We start from the raw sequence: 19,368 nt of genomic DNA, 5'->3' as shown, positions 1-19,368 counted from the left end.
ATGTGTTTTGTAGCGACCACGAGCCAACATCAAACAAAAAGTGGTTTGGGGATGCTAAAGCAAGGCTTAAATATATATATATATATATATATATATATATATATATATATATATATATATATATATATATATATATATATATATACACATACACACACACACACACGACACACACACACACACACACACACACACACACACACACACACACACACACACACACACACACACACACACACATATATATATATATATATATATATATATATATATATATATATATATATATATATATATATATATATAACATATATACACAAATATATATTTGGCTTAGTCCCAAGCACTCAGCGAAGTGGGATGCTACCGCGCACATGTGTACGGCGTTGTCAGTCGTTCCCCGACTTCGTTAAAAGAAAAAGTGTTTAGCAGAAGAATATACGATAAGATCAAAACGTTGATTACGAAACGGAAATCCTGGTCGAGACATCTTGGAGAGCGTACCGAACTCATGCGTTAACTGAAATGGAAAAAGAGTAAAAGGTTTTGTGTAGGACTCGTGTCATAGCCAGACGTGTGAAGTTGTATGGACTGATTTCTTCTGTTTTCTCGTCAATCATTTCAAACGGAGGAAAAGCGTTTTACGATGAAAGATAGTGCTGAAAGCCACGAATCCCGACGAGGACTGTGCAGTTATGCAACGAATAGGTTAGTAAGCGAGAGAGGGAGGGAGAGAGAAGGGAAAGGAAGAGGGAGAAGGAGAGGGAGAGGGAAAATGGCGAGAGGGAGAGAGAGAGAGAGAGAGAGAGAGAGAGAGAGAGAGAGAGAGAGAGAGAGAGAGAGAGAGAGAGAGAGAGAGAGAGAGACAGACAGACAGAGACGTGAGGGGTACGCTGAGAGAGAGAGGAGAGAGAGAGAGAGAGAGAGAGAGAGGGGAGAGAGAGAGAGAGAGAGAGAGAGAGAGAGAGAGAGAGAGAGAGAGAGAGAGAGAGAGAGAGAGAGAGAGAGAGGTGTGTGTGTGTGTGTGTGTGTGTGTGTGTGTGTGTGTGTGTGTGTGTGTGTGTGTGTGTGTGTGTGTGTGTGTGTGGCCACGCGCGCGCACTGTACACCCCCCCCATCGCCAATCTTTCATTCACTTTGTGCATATAATACGCCGGCCTACCACATGATACCAAGATTTATAACCCCGCAATAACTCCTTCCGCTCGCAGGAGAAGACTCGTGACGAAATACCTGCTGGCGGGGTTCCTGGTCATGGCGGTGACGATGATACTGTATGAGATGTCGACGTCGCGTGTCGAGAGGATCAGCTGCCTCCCCTACGGAAATGGCGTGCCGATGGAGGGCCTCAGAATGCGTAAGTGGAGTGTTCCTGGTCTCTGGAATCCTTGTAACGCCGGGAGGGTGGGAAGAGAGCGGGGGTAGGGAGGGAGGGAGGGAGAGAAAGGTGGGGGAAGGAAGAGAGAAAGACACGGAGGGAGAGAGAAATAAGAGAAAAAAAATAGAAAGAAAGATATGCAGAGAAGGATAAGGGGATAAGGATAAGGAGCGCGCGTGTGAGAGGAAAGAGGGTGAGGGAGAGGGAGACAGAAAAAAATAAGAAAGAGAGCGAGAGTGGGAGGATTGAATAGAAGGGAAGGAGAGAGGGAAGATAAAGAGAGGAGGAGAGAGAGAGGAGAAGAGAGAGAGAGGAGAGAGAGAGAGAGAGAGAGAGGAGAGAGAGAGAAGAGAGAGAAGAGAGAGGGGAGGGGGGGGTAGAGGATGACAGGAAAGGAGAGAGAGGAGAGAGAGAGAAGAGGAAGAGGAGAGAGAGAGGAAGGAGAGGGAGGGAGAGAGGGAGGGAGAGGAGAGGAGAGGAGAGAGGAAGAGGGAAGGAGGGAGAGGAAGAGACAGGGGAGAGAAAGAGAGAGAGAGGATATGAGAGAAAGATAGATAGAGAGAGAGAGAGGATAGGAGAGAAATATCTGTTGGTTTGTTTCAGATGATCGATTTTAACCTATCCACGGTGGACGGCACGAGCCGCGTTTTCAAATACCCATTGGCTTTTACTGGAAAACGCAGTTCACGGCCTCCCTCCCACGGCATGGAAAGTAATAAAGACTATTGCCCATCTAACATCAATTTCTCGTTGTGAGTAGCACAGTCACTGCTCCCCTTTCTCAAAAAGCCATTTTTTGAGCCCATGCAATTTAACTTTTCCCTGTATGCTATACCTTCAGAATTAACCTGATGCTGTGCCCCATTTGGCACGAGACAACGTTTTCCCGCTTTCCTCGTCCATATAAAAATCGTGTGGTCAACGGTGTCGCCTTTGGAGGGCACGGCGTCGCACTGTCCATGATTCATGGATAGATATTAGTAAATCTTACTAGAGCCCACGGCGGACAGTGTGTTTGAAACGGGCATTAAAGCCACTGTAAGAGGAAAGTTATGATGGTTATCGCTTTGCTCTTTGTGTTTCTTGGACAGCTGCACTCGATCAGAAAGAAGTTGCTCCGGCCAGAAGACCGATGGACAATGCAGACATCCCCACGATCTACGTGATCACGCCAACTTACAAACGGCCGGCGCAGGTAAGGAGGCGGGGAATTCTTTACAGTAAGAAGTGAATAAATATGTATATATTTTTAATTCCTATAACAATTTATCTTTTTATTGTCGATGAATTAATTCCGTTCCATAACCTTCATATTTGTTTTACCTCATCTATTTCTCTGCGTTTAAGATACTAGTATTTCTGTAAAAAAAGAAAAAGAAAAAAAAAACTTAATTAAGCTTTAAAAAAAACTTAATTAAGCTTTTGATTCTGGACTTCATATTTTTTAGAATCATAATTTAATTTACATCTTTGCAGTTTGACTGCTCGATAATCTTAACATTTAAAGAGAAGACATTAATTTTAAGAGAAAACATATAGTCAGCATTTTCCTCGTCGGAAATATTACTGAACGGATTCTCTATAAAATATGACACCCAAATTCATCAACGATACCTTGTTATGACGTCCATGATTGTTGATGAAATAACCGCAAAACTAGATCTTCATCTCGTTAGTTTTTTTATATTATTGGTCTCCAATCGGATCTTAGGCCCGCTGCTCCTACTCTCATTTCGAAGAATGAGTATATTTCATTAAGACAGATGTAGAAAACATCTGTAAGTGAAAATGAATAATCTTCAACAGGAGATTAGTAACTGACATTCCGATATTTCATCTACTTCAGATTTTTCTCATAACTCTCAAGTAATATTCGCTTTTAATAGCAGTGGCGTTTCGAGTTCTGTAAATTACTTATTTGATTAACCCACAGTGCCGAGATGGCATTGCATACATGTTATGTTCACTTTAATTTTAGTTTATTGCCTTTCACATAGATTGGTCCACACCCGCTTAGTCACACCATGGAGTCAATAATTACTTGTCCTATCTATCTCATATGTTTACCTTTTTCTTTGAGGTACGGAAAATGTCTTATATATTTTGTTGCTACTTAATTAAATAACAATATAATCATCATAATTTCAGTGATAATAACAATGATAATAATAACTGCATCAACATTAATGCCATCTATATGTATCAAAATTCACAGTATAAATAAAGGGGTCAGAACATGCACCCGCAGGGTTAAGACATGTTCTGTTGACTAGTCCAACCTTTTCTCATTCTTTAACAAAAGTCTGTTGTTATTCCAGTATTTACTGGTTGTAATACTTGCCCAAGTATCTCCATTTTATAGACGCTAATACTAACCACTTTTTATTTAGTATTTTTACTTGTCCTGAATGTGCGTAATGCTCTCATATTTTTTGGTACACAAAATCTTTTGAAAGTGTTTGCTTTGATTGATTCATGGCATTTTGGGTGGTTCTAACGCAATCTGCATTTTATTTTTCGAACCATTTCTCTAATTTTCTGAGTGACTTCATTACCGATTCGGGTGACATTCGAATCTTGGATTTCCCTCACGATACTTACAGATATCTTAAGGTGTTTCTCTGTAAAACTTCGTCTCATCTCTTGAATATCTGACCATGCAATCTTCCTGTGTCAAGAATGTGGCTGAATAGATAGTTAATTATATCTAGGCACCCTTTAAAGAAAAACGAAGCTAGCGAGAATCCTCTACTGAAGCAGTGGATGAAAAAATCAGCATTTGTAATTCTTACGAGTAAACCCCGCAGTTATTAAATGACCTTGTTCTCTGCAATTACTAGATTCTAGTTATAACTGACCTTTTTTCTGCAATCGCCGGTCTCCTGAATTTTAAAGATTGAACTCCACGATTGTCAATTTCGCTGTTCTAAATTATTTTCTCGGTCACTCTCGCCAGATTCCGGAGCTGACGCGGCTAGGGCAGACCCTGATGCACGTCCCTCGTATCCATTGGATCGTCGCCGAAGACACAAATAACACTAACCCGCACGTCCTGGAACTGCTGGACCACCTAGGCATGCCCTACACCTATCTTACCAGTGAGGTCCTGAGCATTCGTGTTACTTTAACCGCACGTTTTGGGTGACTTTAGATACTGGAAGGTAGATGGTTGTGCAAGACAATTAATAAGTATATTAACGGGGCAAGGATGTAGTTAATGAATTATGTATTAAAACAGGATATTTGCTTCACCAGGGTCGATTATATACGGTAATGTATCACGCAAGAAAATTATTCGAATACTAGTTTTTGGTTAACAAAAAATGCGACTAGATATTTGCAAAAGAACTCAGCTAATATTGGCTTATGGAATAACACATGACGCTTGAAATTATACAGAAACAAATGATCAAGCATCATGTAGGCCTACTGTATGAAACACTTAAAATATCTGCGTACAAAGGTAGATAGAAAAATGCAGCATTCTGTTGACTAAACGAACTGTATACAGACAATATAGTTCTAGAGTCATATTTATTGCATCTCGCTGTAAAATAGTTTACGGTTGACACGCACGCGCTGCATTTATTCATCATACACTGGTCTCAAACGATCTTTACAAAACGCTTACACGTTTATATTTTGTAGCCACATCACCCAAATGCGTTAAGAAAGTGTAACAATCTAGTACATGAGCCTCTTATGATCACTTTCTGCTTTGTCCAAAAAAGTGATCCTAAATCAATGGAGCAAGTAATAAGACACAGGCTACGATAAAAAATGTACACAACTATGTTGAAACATTTATGTTTCTTGAAAAATTTCTGCCGCGTCAACATCTAAGGTTATTAGCGGCGTATTCAAAACATAGCGGCAAGGTGGGGCTTCAGGGCCCCCGGCTAAGATTTTTGGTTCACGAGGCGACATTTGAGGATTTCGATAATACCAGACTAAGGTCACACGGCATTATGACAAAGTATTGTGGCGAAAAGGGTAAATAGGAGTTAACGATTTGGATAAGTGTAGAGAAGAAGGAGATGAAGAAGAAAAGGAAAACGAAGGAGGAAGAAAAGACCCAGCAAAATTAGATGAGGCTAGGGTTGAGGTCCAAGGTACTGGTGATCCCTACACTGGACCTCACCCCCCCCCCCCCCCGACGGCAACAACGAGCAAGGGATTGGGCGGTAAATGAGAATTAGATAGAAAAAATAGCAAAATACATATCATCAGTGACACACACAGGCATATCATGTATACATAAACGCAGGTGTGTGTAAACAATACTGCATGAATTAGTGCAGACGGGCCGGCATTTGTGCTTCTTTCTCTCCTGTGACTGATATTTAATTCTTCTGTAGACATGTTTGCAATGGAAATTTTCAGATTCTATTTTCTTATAGATGTCTCAAGTAAGTGTAGCAAATGTATGTTCACATAGAAATAACTTGTGTCCAGGATGCTTTAATCTTGGATTTAGTGTACAGAGCATCAGCTGTGATCTTCCACGGCGTGTTGTAAACAAAGGCTTCTTTCCGAGGGACGATGAGTGTACAGACATTCCATTATGAAATATATATAAACAAACGTTGAAAAAGTTATGAATAAGAACAAATCATTTCATAATGTGAAATATATTCTTGAGGTTCTGATATATATCTCCAAGATTAGGTGAGTCACACGAGCGAACAGATCCTACTAATGTAGCATCGATAATCTAGTCAGCGACTAACACTAATCTTCCCCACAAGACTCAGGGGTTTAAATGAACCAAAGAATACTCCCCCCTTTACTCAACTAATAACGCAAGCCACCAGATTTTCTCTTCTGCATTCAAATGAATAAAACGAAATGTGGAATACTCTTGCCTGCACACAATAGTTACCACAAGCGCGAACTACTCTCTCCACAGCACCGATGCCGCACAAGTATCGCATCAAGTCGGGATCCAAACCGAAGGGCGTTGCCAACAGGAACGGCGGCCTGGAATGGGTGCGGAAGCACGCCACCAGCGGAGTCATCTACTTCGCGGATGACGACAACACCTACGATATTAGAGTGTTTGACGAGGTGCGTAGAAACACATATATAAACAGTTGATAGATATTATGTACACACACACACACACACACACACACACACACACATACAACACATAATGTTTAACTTCCTCCTCTTCAGATGCGGTACACAAAACGCGTGTCCATGTTCCCCGTGGGCCTCGTGACCAGCAAAGGGATTTCGACGCCAGTTGTGAGGAATGGGAAATTCGTCTCCTTCTACGACGGGTGGATCAGCAACCGGAAGTTCCCCGTGGATATGGCCGGCTTTGCCATCAACGTGAATTTCTTGCTGAAGGTACGGGCGCGTCTGAAATCGTCGTCTCTTGCCTGTCTCTCAAGAGACCCTCTCTCTCTCTCTCTCTCTCTCTCTCTCTCTCTCTCTCTCTCTATATATATATATATATATATATATATATATATATATATATATATATGTGTGTGTGTGTGTGTGTGTGTGTGTGTGTGTGTGTGTGTGTGTGTGTGTGTGTGTGTGTGTGTTTCTCTCTCTCTCTCCTTCTTCTTCTTCTTCTTCTTCTTCTTCTTCTTCTTCTTCTTCTTCTTCTTCTTCTTCTTTCTTCTTCTTCTTCTTCCTTCCTCCCTCCCTCTGGTGTGTGTTGTTTTTTGTTAAAGAGATGATGATAATTACAACAACAATAATAATAGTAACAATTACGATGAAAATGATGATAATGGTAATAATACATTTAGTATGATTATACTAAAATAAATATGAAGATCATGAAAATGATAAACCACAGTAAACGAAATATGAAGACTTGTTCAGCAGTCATACAATTTCGTCCCTTTTTCAAGTACACTCACGCTCCACAATCTCCGACCTACTTAGACCAAGTATATGGCCATCCATGCTCTTCAGAAGGAAAAGGAAATGATTGCCTGCGCTATCGCAGAACGACCGTGAAGGAACTTTCTTTGTGAACTAAACAAGCTTTTGTTGCCATGTATTTTTAATGCATGTAACACAGTTGTGTCACTGCAGTATATTCTATACAGGGCAAAACTATACCTTTAATGAAAACGTTTTAATTGACTGCGTGTATTTATGTCTGTGTTGTGTGTGAGTGCGTGTGTCGAGTGTGTGTGGAGTTGAGTAGGTGTGTGTGTTGTGTATGCATCCGTATGTGTTATGTGTAAGTGTTTGTCTTTCTGCCTGCGTATGTATTTGTGTGTGTGCTTTCCCGCGTTTGTGTGTGAATTCATGTGTGTTTGTGCCCGTGCCTGAGGCAGGCACGGGCGTCGAGCAAGCTCCTCCGCAAGATGACTTAGGGATTTGCAAGAGTCGGAAAAGATTAATGGAAGTATGCAGGGATGGGGACGATGGAAGGCAAGCGCTTGGGGGGCGATGCTCTGGGCGGGGAGAATTGGAGGGTGAAAATTGGTGGCTGCGGAGGAGTTGGGTGGCAGGAAGCAAGTAAACGCCTTTTTTACCTTATATTGTAATTAGTTTAGTGAACCAGTAAATTGGTCAAAACACCTGCCGTTTAGGGTTAAATAAATATTTTTTGTCTATAACTATGCTTATCGAACTGTCATATAATTTATGCTTTATAACAGTGAAACAAAATCAAATGAAACATACCTGACCAATATGCCTGTCATATTTCCTTCTTATTTGTTTATATGAAATAGGCTAGTAAGCATTTATTTTAGTTACTTAAGACACAAGAAAGCTACTTAATATTCCAAGGAATTGGTGCATCTGAAAGGCCTTTTCACTGATTATATGTACACACCGAGTTCACATGCACGCTAAACACGCCTGTTACGGGCAGTCTGGCTGTTGAGACGTATATTGAATTTTCTATCCGCGTTGTATACTACCGATAATAATTATATGCGAAAATAAGGCTTCTTGTAAACTTGTAAATTGTAATATATATTCAAACTACCTGGATAATTACCATCAATATATAGGATCGTCTTAGTATTAAAGAGCCTTGCGACACCTGTGCTGATGAACCAGCTATTCCCGTTCACGCCCTCATTTGCTAGGCATTCTCTGTTATCATGGTCATTCCACACAGCGTGAGCTTGCCAGAATGCTTTCCTCCTGACGAGCCAACATCAGCGTAAATTGACCCGGAAAGATAATGCTGCTCAGATAACAGTCTTAAATATTGATGTGGTAGTTTACGATCGGTGCGCATGAGGCATTTTTATGAATGGAAACATAAATAGGCTAGTGTCAGTGACAAAATATTTGGCCGTTTGTCGAGCGGGAATTAAGAATAATTTTCCGTATCAGGACGGTGTCTGGTAAACTATTCTACTTTTTTTTTTCCATGGACATAAACAAAAATATTTCGACATGCGGCCACACACACACACACACACACACACACACACACACACACACACACACACACACACACACACACACACACACACACACACACACACACACACACACACACACACACACACACACACACACACATATGATGGCGACTCTGACCAAAGCCGCGCGAACGTCTCGCCAAACTCAACGTACAGTGGCGCTAGTCATGCCAACCTTGGCCCGGCTTCCCACCCACAGAAACCTGGGGAGAACGAGTCCTATTGCATCTCCAGCTACGCCACCGAGCACGCTTTGTTCCCAGTCTTTTACTTTACTTCTGTTTACTTCTGTTATAACACTGTTTTCACACCAAGAAAGAGTCACCTATCACTTCTTTCACTAGTCTAGTTCTTCTTTTAACGGTAGGTTCATGTCTGAGCCGCCGTGGTCACAGCATGATACTTTTTTTTTTTTTTTTCATGTTGTGATGCTCTTGGAGTGAGTATGTGGTAGGGTCCCCAGTTCCTTTCCACGGAGAGTGCCGGTGTTACCTTTTTTAGGTAATCATTCTCATTATACTAGTCTAGTAAGAGTCTATAAAATCACACTAGAGGCTCTTACACTCTCTTGTCGCTGCTTCAGACCCCTCTCCCTATACCAGTTGGACAATTTTTATTGAGAAGCATATTTTTCGCTGTTTAGAACATACTGCAGTGTTATCTGTATGATTTCACTTTGACTTATCTATAATATATTATTAAATGCACACCTGTGTGGTCTGTAAAGAGAACTCTTGCAAGATCGTTCTGCGTTATCGCGGGCAACATTTCCTTTAAGTAAGGGTATGGAAATTCCTATACTAAGGAGTCGAAGTTCGTGGATCGTGAGTGTAAGTGTAAACGTGTATCTAACTTGGGGCCCCCTGCGTCCCCCTCCCCCCACCCGCAGAAGCCGGGCGCGAGTATGCCGTTCGTGCCTGGCTATGAGGAGGACGGCATGCTGAGGAGCCTCAACATCACCATGAACGAAGTCGAGTTTGTTGCGGATAATTGCACCAAGGTAATTGCAGTTCCGGGGTATGTGCTGTGAACACTAAAGTCGGTGCACGCATTTAAACATATGCATACACGAACAGGGTTCAGTACTTCTTTAGAATATGAACACAAACATGCGCACGAAGACACATACACATATACAATCGCAGGTACATACGCAAACACATGAATAAGCATGCACTTCTACGCTTAACACACACACACACACACACACACACACACACACACACACACACACACACACACACACACACACACACACACACACACAACACACACACACACACACACACACACACACACAACACACACACACACACACACACACACACACACCACACACACACACACACACACACACACACACACACACATCCGCGCACTGTAATGCAAACCAAAGCTAATCACACACACTTACATAACAAATAAATACCAACACCTGAATGTAAATCATGATGATACATATTTATCATTCAATATATATTTATATACACATGTGTGTGTTTGTGAGTGTGTGTGTGCATATATGTTCTTACCTAGTTCTTATCTAGTTGTTTCAATACGGGAGAAAAGCTAGGCTCAGATTGTCCCGTCTGCTATATTTGAATTATCATATGATTTTTAAAAAATTGATACACATTCTTGGCACACACAATGTTATTTCTTGACATTTTCTCGTGTCTTTTTACTTTCAACTTTTTACTGTGTCCTCTCGCCCTTCTTGTGTCCAAAATTATAAAGTCATCTTTGTTTAACTTCACCCTTCCTGTAATATAGTTGAACATCATAATCATGTCACCTTTATCTTCTTTCTTCCAAAGCAGTAAGTCCTATTTTCTGTAGTCTTTCTTCGTAGCTCATATCTCTTAGGGTAGGTGCCCATCTTGTGGCTGCTCCTTGAACTACTTCTAGTTTATCTATATCCTTATTTAAGTGTGGACTCCGTACCACTGCACCAGGACTAGGTCTTATGATGGATGTAATGATCTTATTTACCATATTTTCGCCCACATACACGTATGCCTCATTCATGTTGGCAATCAGCCCTAAGATTTTATGGATCTTGTCATTTATATGATCATTTGAGCTTAGGTTCGTGTTTATGATTATTCCAAGGTCTTTTTATCTGCTGGATTTGATATTGTCTCCTTGCTTGTATTGGTATAGTGGACGATTTTTACTTTCTCCGAACCGGAGCACATGGCATTTATTGGTGTTGAATTCCATTTTCCAAGTACAACTCCATATGATTAATTTCTCGATGTCACTTTGGAGACACCATCTATTATCGTTTTATGCACTTTTGTGTCGTCTGAAAACATATTCAGATAACTACCTGGGCTTATGTTTGAGCCTAAATCATTGATGAAAATAGTAAACATATTCGGCGTCAAGACCAATCCTTGAGGTACTCCGCTAGTTACTCGTCGCCATGTAGAGTGTTTCCCTCTAATTACGGTGCTCATCTGTCTTTCATGAACTGTCTTCCGCCCAATCGAGGAGTTTGCCTTTCACTACACCTAGGTGGAGTGAAAGGCACTAATAAAAGCCATGTATGACCAACAACAAGCAACTGTAAGAACCACTTATGGGTTAACAGAATGGTTCGAAGTCAACCAAGGAGTACGACAAGGTTGCATTCTGTCTCCGCACCTTTTTAATATATTTTCTGAAGCAATTATGAGAGGTGCTCTAGAGAATTTTGAAGGAACTGTAGATGTTGGAAGATACAAAATATCAAATCTAAGATACGCCGATGATATAGTTTTAATTGACAGCAGTATCACTGAACTACAACAACTACTAGATAAAGTTAGAGAAGCAAGCGAAAAGGCTGGTTTGTTTCTTTATGCCAAGAAAACTAAGATCATGAAGATTCGAAGATAACCGGCAATGAACGATGATGAACATGTTACAATCAATGGAGTGGTTGTGGAAAATGTGAAAGAGTTCATTTATTTTGGAGCTGTTTTAACTAATACATATGATGATTCACCGGAGATAAAAAGAAGGATTACCATTACCAAAAATGCCACAGTTGCTCTCAATAACATCTGGAAAGACCGAAGCATTACCTTACGGACAAAGCTGAGGTTATTGAACTCATTAGTTTTCCCAATTGCGTCATATGGTTCTGAGTGTTGGGTGCTGAAGAAGATAGACAAGAAAAAGGTCAATAATTTTGAAATTTGGTGTTACATACGAGTACTACGTATTAACGAATGATGAAGTGCTGAGGAAAATAAATTGGAAAGACCGGCTGTTGGACATCTTGAACAAAAGGAAATTAAAGTTTATTGGTCATGTGATGAGAAGTAAAAGTATTGAGAAGAACTTGCTGACAGGGATGGTGATAGGAAACACAGGAAGAGGCAAACCAAAGACAAGACTGAGCGACAACATCAAAGATATTTGCGGGCTGTCGATGGTACAAGTGGAAAGAAAAGCGCAAGATCGAGTTGAGTGGCGAAGGATGGTGGAGAGGTCCACGGCTGCTCAATCATGAGCATACCGTTATTGATGATGATGATACACAATCCACCGAGCCGTCTCTTTCTTGCAATATTTCAGAAACAGGATTTGCTACGCATGGCCTTCCTTCCCTAAAAGTAAATTGTTTATTTGATATATCGTGCTTTTCAAGTACTTCATCCCACATTTTCCTAATTATCTTTTCTAACAGCTTTCATACTACACTAGGTAACGAAACCGGTCTATAATTTAGAGGGTTTGGTTTGTCGCCACTCTTATATAAAGATGTAACATTGGTAAGTTTCCAGTCTTTTGGTAGTTTTCCTTGCCTCACTGAATTTTGGAATATTAACAGTATCGGAGTACATAATTCTTCGGCACATTTCCTCAGAACCCAGTTAGATGTCTCATCTGGTCCTTCTGTTTTAGTCTTGTCTAACCCTTTCAGTAGGTCTTTTATTTCATTCTTTTTGAGTGATGTTTTCGATATTCTGAATTACATTTGTACGGTTACTTGCCATTTCAAAGAATGGGTCTTGAACAAACAGTGACTGAATTAAGAATTTCACACATTTCCTCCTCCTTAATATAAGCGATGCCATTGTCTTTGATGGCGTTTATTTGATCTCTAATTTTAGTCTCATTATTTATGTAGTTGAAGAGCTTTGATTTGTTCATCTATTGACTTTATCCTTTTCAAAGTCTAATTTCGCCTCCCTCATGGTTAGGGTATACTCATTTCTTCCTACTTTATACCTTTCATATGCTGGACCTTTTCCAAAGGAGCTGTTTGTTTTCTCTCATTTTCTTGCATTTATCATTGAACCACTTTTGGCCATTTCTTGCTTTAATTTTGAACCTTGATACAATTTTTCTACTCTTTTTTATAGAATATAGAATTGAGAATATTGCTTATCAAAGTTCTCTTCGTTCAGAAGTGTTTCCCAGTTTATGTCGTAAAAGAAATCTTTAAGGCTTCTATAATTACCTCTCTTGTAATTGTGCTTTCCTCTTCTTTTCCTGCTTACGATGAGTTTTCCTGTAGCAGTCTTTTAAGTTAATTACTATATGATCACTTTTTCCTAGAGGAGGACAGTAATCCTTATCCCTAATGTCATCTTTATGCTTTATAAATATTAATTCAAGCATAGACGGTCTATCTAGCTCTATTATCCTTATATGATCTGTTACATTTTGGAAGAGAAAAAAATCATTTATGACTTCTAGTAATTTTGCATTCCACGGATCTGGCTGAGCTCTAGGATCGAAACCTTCTCAGTCAATTTTGCTATGAAAATATCGTTATAAGAATAGCTTTTGCATTACTTTCCGAAAGTTGCAGTACTTCCAGGCTCTTTAACGTTTCTTGAACAAGCTTTTGGTAATTTTCTTGTGACCGCACCGATGTATGAGGTGGCATGTACACTGTGGTTATTATTAAGTTTATCCCTTATATACCACAGTTGTCTTTAGTTCTACTATGGGGTCTTGCTTAATCTCCATTTCATTTATAGTAATTCCTTTCCTTGTTAATATTGCTACCCCCTTCATTTCCATTTACCCTATCTTTTCTTCAGATTTTATAGTGTTTTGAATCTTAATGTTATATCGCCTAAGGAGGGATCAGGTTTGGATTCAGTGATGCATATTACACCTGGTTTATTAATTTCAGTAACTGCATCTAGTTCTAGTAACTTCGAACATAAACCATCTGTATTTGTATATCTTGTATGTAATCTTTCGGTATTAATTTTGGCTGCAAAGCTAATGTTTGTCTGTCTCCATATTTTGGTGTGTGTGTGTGTGTGTGTGTGTGTGTGTGTGTGTGTGTGTGTGTGTGTGTGTGTGTGTGTGTGTGTGTGTGTGTGTGTGTGTGCATGCGTGTGGTAGGATTTACACTGGGGGCCCGAGGCAATTCAGATTCGGGGGCCTCGCAACATAAAAATTAAATTGCAAGGCAATTTGAAAAATAAACTAAAATTAATTAACTGCATTTCTTCGACCAAATATGGTAGCTGGCGACGTAAAATTCTAATCTTATTTTTCTTAGTTTTATTGATTTAAGAAAAAATATAATTCTCAGTTTGTAATATGGACCCTAGTAATCTTATGTTACTAATTACAGGGTGATAATAAATGTCTCTTACCTTTCATAGATTTTTTGCACCATCATGGTATTAAAGATCCATTTATTATTATAATTTCTAGATTAACAATATTTATTAAATTTTGCTCAGTATTTTCACTGTTACCCAATTTATCACATTATTCACCGCCTTTCCTTTCTATATTCTGGTACCCCCACACACGCTTTAATTATCTTTAATAAAGCCAATTTCGTAATCACCATATCTTTTATAATGGAAGTCCTGGCCGGAGAGCTCGGGGCAATTCTTCCCTGTGCCTCCTTTCAATCCGGCCCTGTATACATGTATGTGTGTGTGTGTGTGTGTGTGTGTGTGTGTGTGTGTGTGTGTGCATATTTTTTTTTTCTTATGAAAACAAGTATATCACTATAGGTCGTAATTCTTTTCTACAGTGAAAAACCTGCATATTATTTGCGTTTTTGCAGGTGTATGCGTGGCACACGAGGACCGGGCCCATCGCTCCCGCCTCGAGGTCCATTTTGGATTCGAAATACAATGACACGAATCTCCGGGTGCTACGAGAAAAGATCCATCTGAAAAAAAAGTAGCAGTAATTTACTTGTAGTGGAATATGGAACCCGATAATGTATAATAAGTGAAATTGCTTCAGCAGTGTGCCATGAAGCAGGCAAATAAAAATTTGCAGTAACTTATCTTTAAGTGTAAAAATGTTGTCATTTGTTATTATGTGAGCTCTTTCCTTAAATGATATTTTACTTAATTTTATTCTAATATGTAAATGCTTTAATAAACTTTAAAAAAACAATGATTTTTAAACACATATAGGCTCCAAAATCCAACTCTCCACATTTAGTTCCAGTTTGTAAAATCAGTCATTCAAAGAAATTAACACCGAGGAGGGCACTACCAACACTTTATTTCCAGCCTCGGGGGTTCCTCTTGGTGAGCCGCCAGACATTCCATAAAGGACTGCCACTGACCGGACGGCATCACCAGGGAGTCGAACCAGATGTCCTTATGGGCTCCTGCATTCCTTGTGTCAAGACGAGACTCAAGGGCAGTCCAAATATCTCTGTCGGACAGTAAAACTGGTAATACAAGGCCCTGAAAATACAGCTTGGCCCTCCTATTCGGGTACCAGCATCTGCAGATACTCTTGCCACGAGAGTTCATGACTCCTACTGCCAATCCAGTCTTGTGTTGATTTCCAGGGATAACAGCCTGGAGTCTTGAAATTCACTTTGAAGATATATGTGAATCTCTGAATGCTTCTGATGTCCCTAGTGCAAGCACATCGCAACTGAGTGGGTTCCACTTGCAGACCCTGAAGTCTTGGATGTTGGTCTTGGTCCAGGGAATCTCTAAACTCGAGGCTTTGCCTCACTGCTGAATGCACCACCATGGTATTACAGAAACATTTATGGTTACTGCACACACACACACATATGCACACACATACACGCGCGCGCGCGCACACACACACACACACACACACACACACACGCGCGCGCGCGCGCGCGCGCACATATGTTTCCAGAGAGCCAGACATGAAGGGACATCAGTAAAGTCAAGTTCAGTGATCGTATTCACCAGTGCTGTCTTGCATTAACTTTGGGTGACAGATCTGTCTAGAATCCAGCCCAGGTACCTAATGATAAGTGTTTATGCGAGGACACAACCTTTCTCAACGATTGAATTCCCAGAAGAGAAGCATGACATGCCCCTGCCACATTTTACAGCACTTTCAGCAGCCCTCAACCAAACTGACTTGAAGCATATGGTATGCTCTGGGTCTGCTAAGAGTGAATCCAGATATCTAAGGTCTTTGGTACCTTAGCAAATGATCTCTGATGCATCTAAGAATGTGAGAAAGTTCCTTGCCTGGTTTGATGAGCAGGGTATGGAACTGATTAGAGATAATCATAGCAAACCGCAGAGAACACTCGTCACTCAGTTTATCCAGGTAACCCTCCAGAGCGCTCCCTGGACAAATGGGAAGTTTTGAAGAGAAATTGGATAGTGCCCATGACACTGGAAATCCTACAGTTTTGGAAGACCCTCTTACATGTGCTCTCATGGATGTAGTCATTTTCCTTGGCTGCATTGCTTGTAAATACTGTCTGGTCCAGAAATGCTAGTCAGGATGCTGATATTAGGAGCAGTGATCCTCAGTCTCTGGGATCTCTCAAAGAATTAACAATCTTCTCAGCCTCCTCTTTTGGCTGACACGAGGCAGACTGCCTCCCCAAAGCCACCTGTTAACCCCAGGGGCTGGGAGGTACATGAGTTGGCACAATCCATGGCTCCTTACCTGGCCCTCCTGCCATTCTGAGACCCCCTAGAGTTTAACTTGTGACTGTAAGGTACCCATGTAATGAGAGAGGATTATAATGTCTGGTAAGGTTTTTGGAAAATAGTGGCGGTTGACATCGTTCATTGATGAGATGTTCACATAGCGGTATGTCAAATAGTTTTAAAGATGCACAAACAACTAGCGACTTCTCGACTTGTGAGGGCTAGATTTGGAGCACAAAGAGTCCCATTGTGGAAGACACAAACCAGAGAGGTCTTAGTTGCTATAATTGTAGCAAGGTCATGTTACCTCACTAACCTCTACTTAAATGGCTGGTGATACTGATGTGGGGACACTGTCTATAGCTTGGCAAGGGAGGCTTACACACACACACACTCCACTTATCGCAGCAGGTTAGCCAATTATGGCAGATAGGAGCAAGAAGGCACTTGACAGAACCGAAAGTAACCACTTAACTAGATCACTCTGATCACGAAGGGTAAATATTAGTAAAATATTACTTGGTTTTCTCTTCTGCAGATCGAGATGGCTCATTAGTATCAAATAAACTTTCAAAAAACATTAGCCATTCTGTTTGGCCAGTTACTCATCAGTAGAAAAAGTATTATTCCTTTCTCTACTGATGAGTATCCCACTTCCGCTACGTGTTTTGCCCTCTACAATACATACCAGTACGAATGAGTCTTCTGAGATATGATTTGGTAAGTTATATGATGAATGTTTACTGACAATCTTTGGATTCTTCTCTCCCTACCTCCTACCTTCCCTTGAGTTTCAATCTCCCCGCTCCTTGTTACTCCATTCCTTGCTTGTGTTTCTCTCTTTGCTATCATTATATTCCAAATTTCTGTTGCAACATCAGTCTTGACAGTCATTTATTTGTGTAATTTACTATAGAATAGCTGCTTCCTTTCTCTATTCCATCCTCTCCCTCTCTCTTTCTTTCTCTTTCTTTCCTTTTCCCTTTCCCTTTCCCTTTCCCTTTTTCTTTCTCTTCTCTCTCTCTCTCTCTCTCTCTCTCTCTCTCTCTCTCCATCAGTGGAAGATATTGGTCTATTTATATACCAGACATGATATCAAGGAAAGGGATTCATGGAAATTTTCTTACTCATTCTAGGAAACCTGCCATTGGACTATTCGAGTGACACAAATGCTGAAACTATTGAGGATGGGCCACTGGCAAAGGTCGAGAAAAGCGTAGGATCCAGATCGGCCACAAAAAATACGATAGCAAAGTACTGGTTATGAAGTCCCACCGAGACTCTAAGTACGAATGGCATACATGCCTGTGTTATTAGGTCTCAAGGGAAGCTCCTTTCGAGGGGAAAACCGTATGTAAGTTTTAGTTTGGAAATGGCACCACCGAAAAACTGCACATTTTATATCAATCATTGAACTGAAAAAAAAGGCAACCATTAAAAGGAAAGGAATGATACACAGACTGTAGTGGCCTGTACTGACGTGACTGAAAACTAAAACGAACACGTGGGAGGCACGGATAAACAACGCGCTGCACGAGATATAGGGGTTTGGTGGCAGACTTCTAGAAGCGAGGCGCATAGTATTTTGGGATTGACTGATTCAGCTGTTCTCAATACTTTTGTGCTTTATGAAGACGAAATCTGTGACTGCTGCCCATTCTGAGGTCAACACGGGACTAACAAGCGTGTCAAACGTCGTAATGGATGCCTACAGTGAAAATAACGGAATAAATTGGCCTGATTTTTAAAACGAGAAGAAACTTAGTAAATTCTAGTCGTGATATATCACGTCATGATATATGAAATAAGTGTGTGTGTGTGTGTGTGTGTGTGTGTGTGTGTGTGTGTGTGTGTGTGTGCGTGTGCGTGTGCGTGTGCGTGTGCGTGTGCGTGTGCGCGCGCGCGCGCGCGCGCCCGCGCCTATACCTATATGATCTTCCTCCTGTAAACCTCAACAATTGTACACTAAATTGTTTAAAGAAGTGCTCTTCAGAGATTGGGTCTGGTAGCAAACTACGAAGGAGATCATGCCTTTGTTTTGTGATTATTGGCCCATGCATTTGTTCTACTTGATCAGTTGCAAGGCAAGAAGACCATAATCGTTACTGGTCAGTTTCAGTACAGGCAGTGGAACATTTATAAGAGAGTAAACTAATGCCTACCATAGACTAGTAATTCTCTCAAAAGATACCACTGCACCTTTGCCCAAATCTCCTGGCACACCATGCTCTGCCACTGCCTTCTGCAAAATTTCAAAAGGAACAATACAAGTTAGCAATTAACAGCAAGCACACCTAGCCAAGAGGAAAAGGCAGACAAAGAGGAAGAGATATCAATCTCTTAGCGGCAGCCTGAAAACATTTGTTAGAAAGCTGGACGATTGAGTAATGGTTTGACTACAGTTCCTGGGTGGAGTGACAAGGGTGATGGCCACCAATGTGATGGCTTACAACAAAGTTTGTTGTAATAAACCCCTTTTAATTTCGTTTTTAATAACATACTCTTTAAAGGGACATAATTTGATTCACTGAATTCATCCATGCTTTGAACAGCATCCACATCCATTATCTCAGTCTCAAGCAGTAAGAAATTATCTGCTAATATAGCTGAAATTGGAAATTTCAAACAGGAATTCACCCTTAATCTGCATTTAGCATTCATGCATTATTCTCTCCGGGAGCTCAAGAAACTGAATGAAAAC

General features: G+C 40.6%; 1 protein-coding gene across 5 annotated transcripts in view; it reads left to right on the top strand.

Moving 5' to 3' along the window:
* Positions 1-15,177, top strand: part of LOC119595428 (galactosylgalactosylxylosylprotein 3-beta-glucuronosyltransferase P-like) — a 23,397-nt gene extending 8,220 nt beyond the window's left edge. For 2 of the 5 annotated variants that reach the window (XM_037944541.1, XM_037944542.1), the window contains exons 2-8: positions 1,212-1,357; positions 2,470-2,573; positions 4,335-4,476; positions 6,288-6,445; positions 6,557-6,733; positions 9,686-9,796; positions 14,837-15,177. In XM_037944541.1, coding sequence (XP_037800469.1) covers positions 1,212-1,357; positions 2,470-2,573; positions 4,335-4,476; positions 6,288-6,445; positions 6,557-6,733; positions 9,686-9,796; positions 14,837-14,959 — 961 coding nt within the window. In that variant the 3' untranslated portion in view covers positions 14,960-15,177. Of the gene's footprint in view, positions 1-344; positions 709-1,211; positions 1,358-2,469; positions 2,574-4,334; positions 4,477-6,287; positions 6,446-6,556; positions 6,734-9,685; positions 9,797-14,836 lie in introns of all 5 variants that reach the window. The other 3 variants (XM_037944539.1, XM_037944540.1, XM_037944538.1) reach the window with 3 other exon arrangements.
* Positions 15,178-19,368: the final 4,191 nt, after the last annotated feature.

This window comes from Penaeus monodon, chromosome 36 (genome assembly GCF_015228065.2).
Source record: "Penaeus monodon isolate SGIC_2016 chromosome 36, NSTDA_Pmon_1, whole genome shotgun sequence".
Classification (NCBI taxonomy): Eukaryota; Metazoa; Arthropoda; class Malacostraca; order Decapoda; family Penaeidae; genus Penaeus; species Penaeus monodon.
Note: the sequence above shows the minus strand (reverse complement) of the source record. Positions and strands in the feature narration are given on the sequence as shown.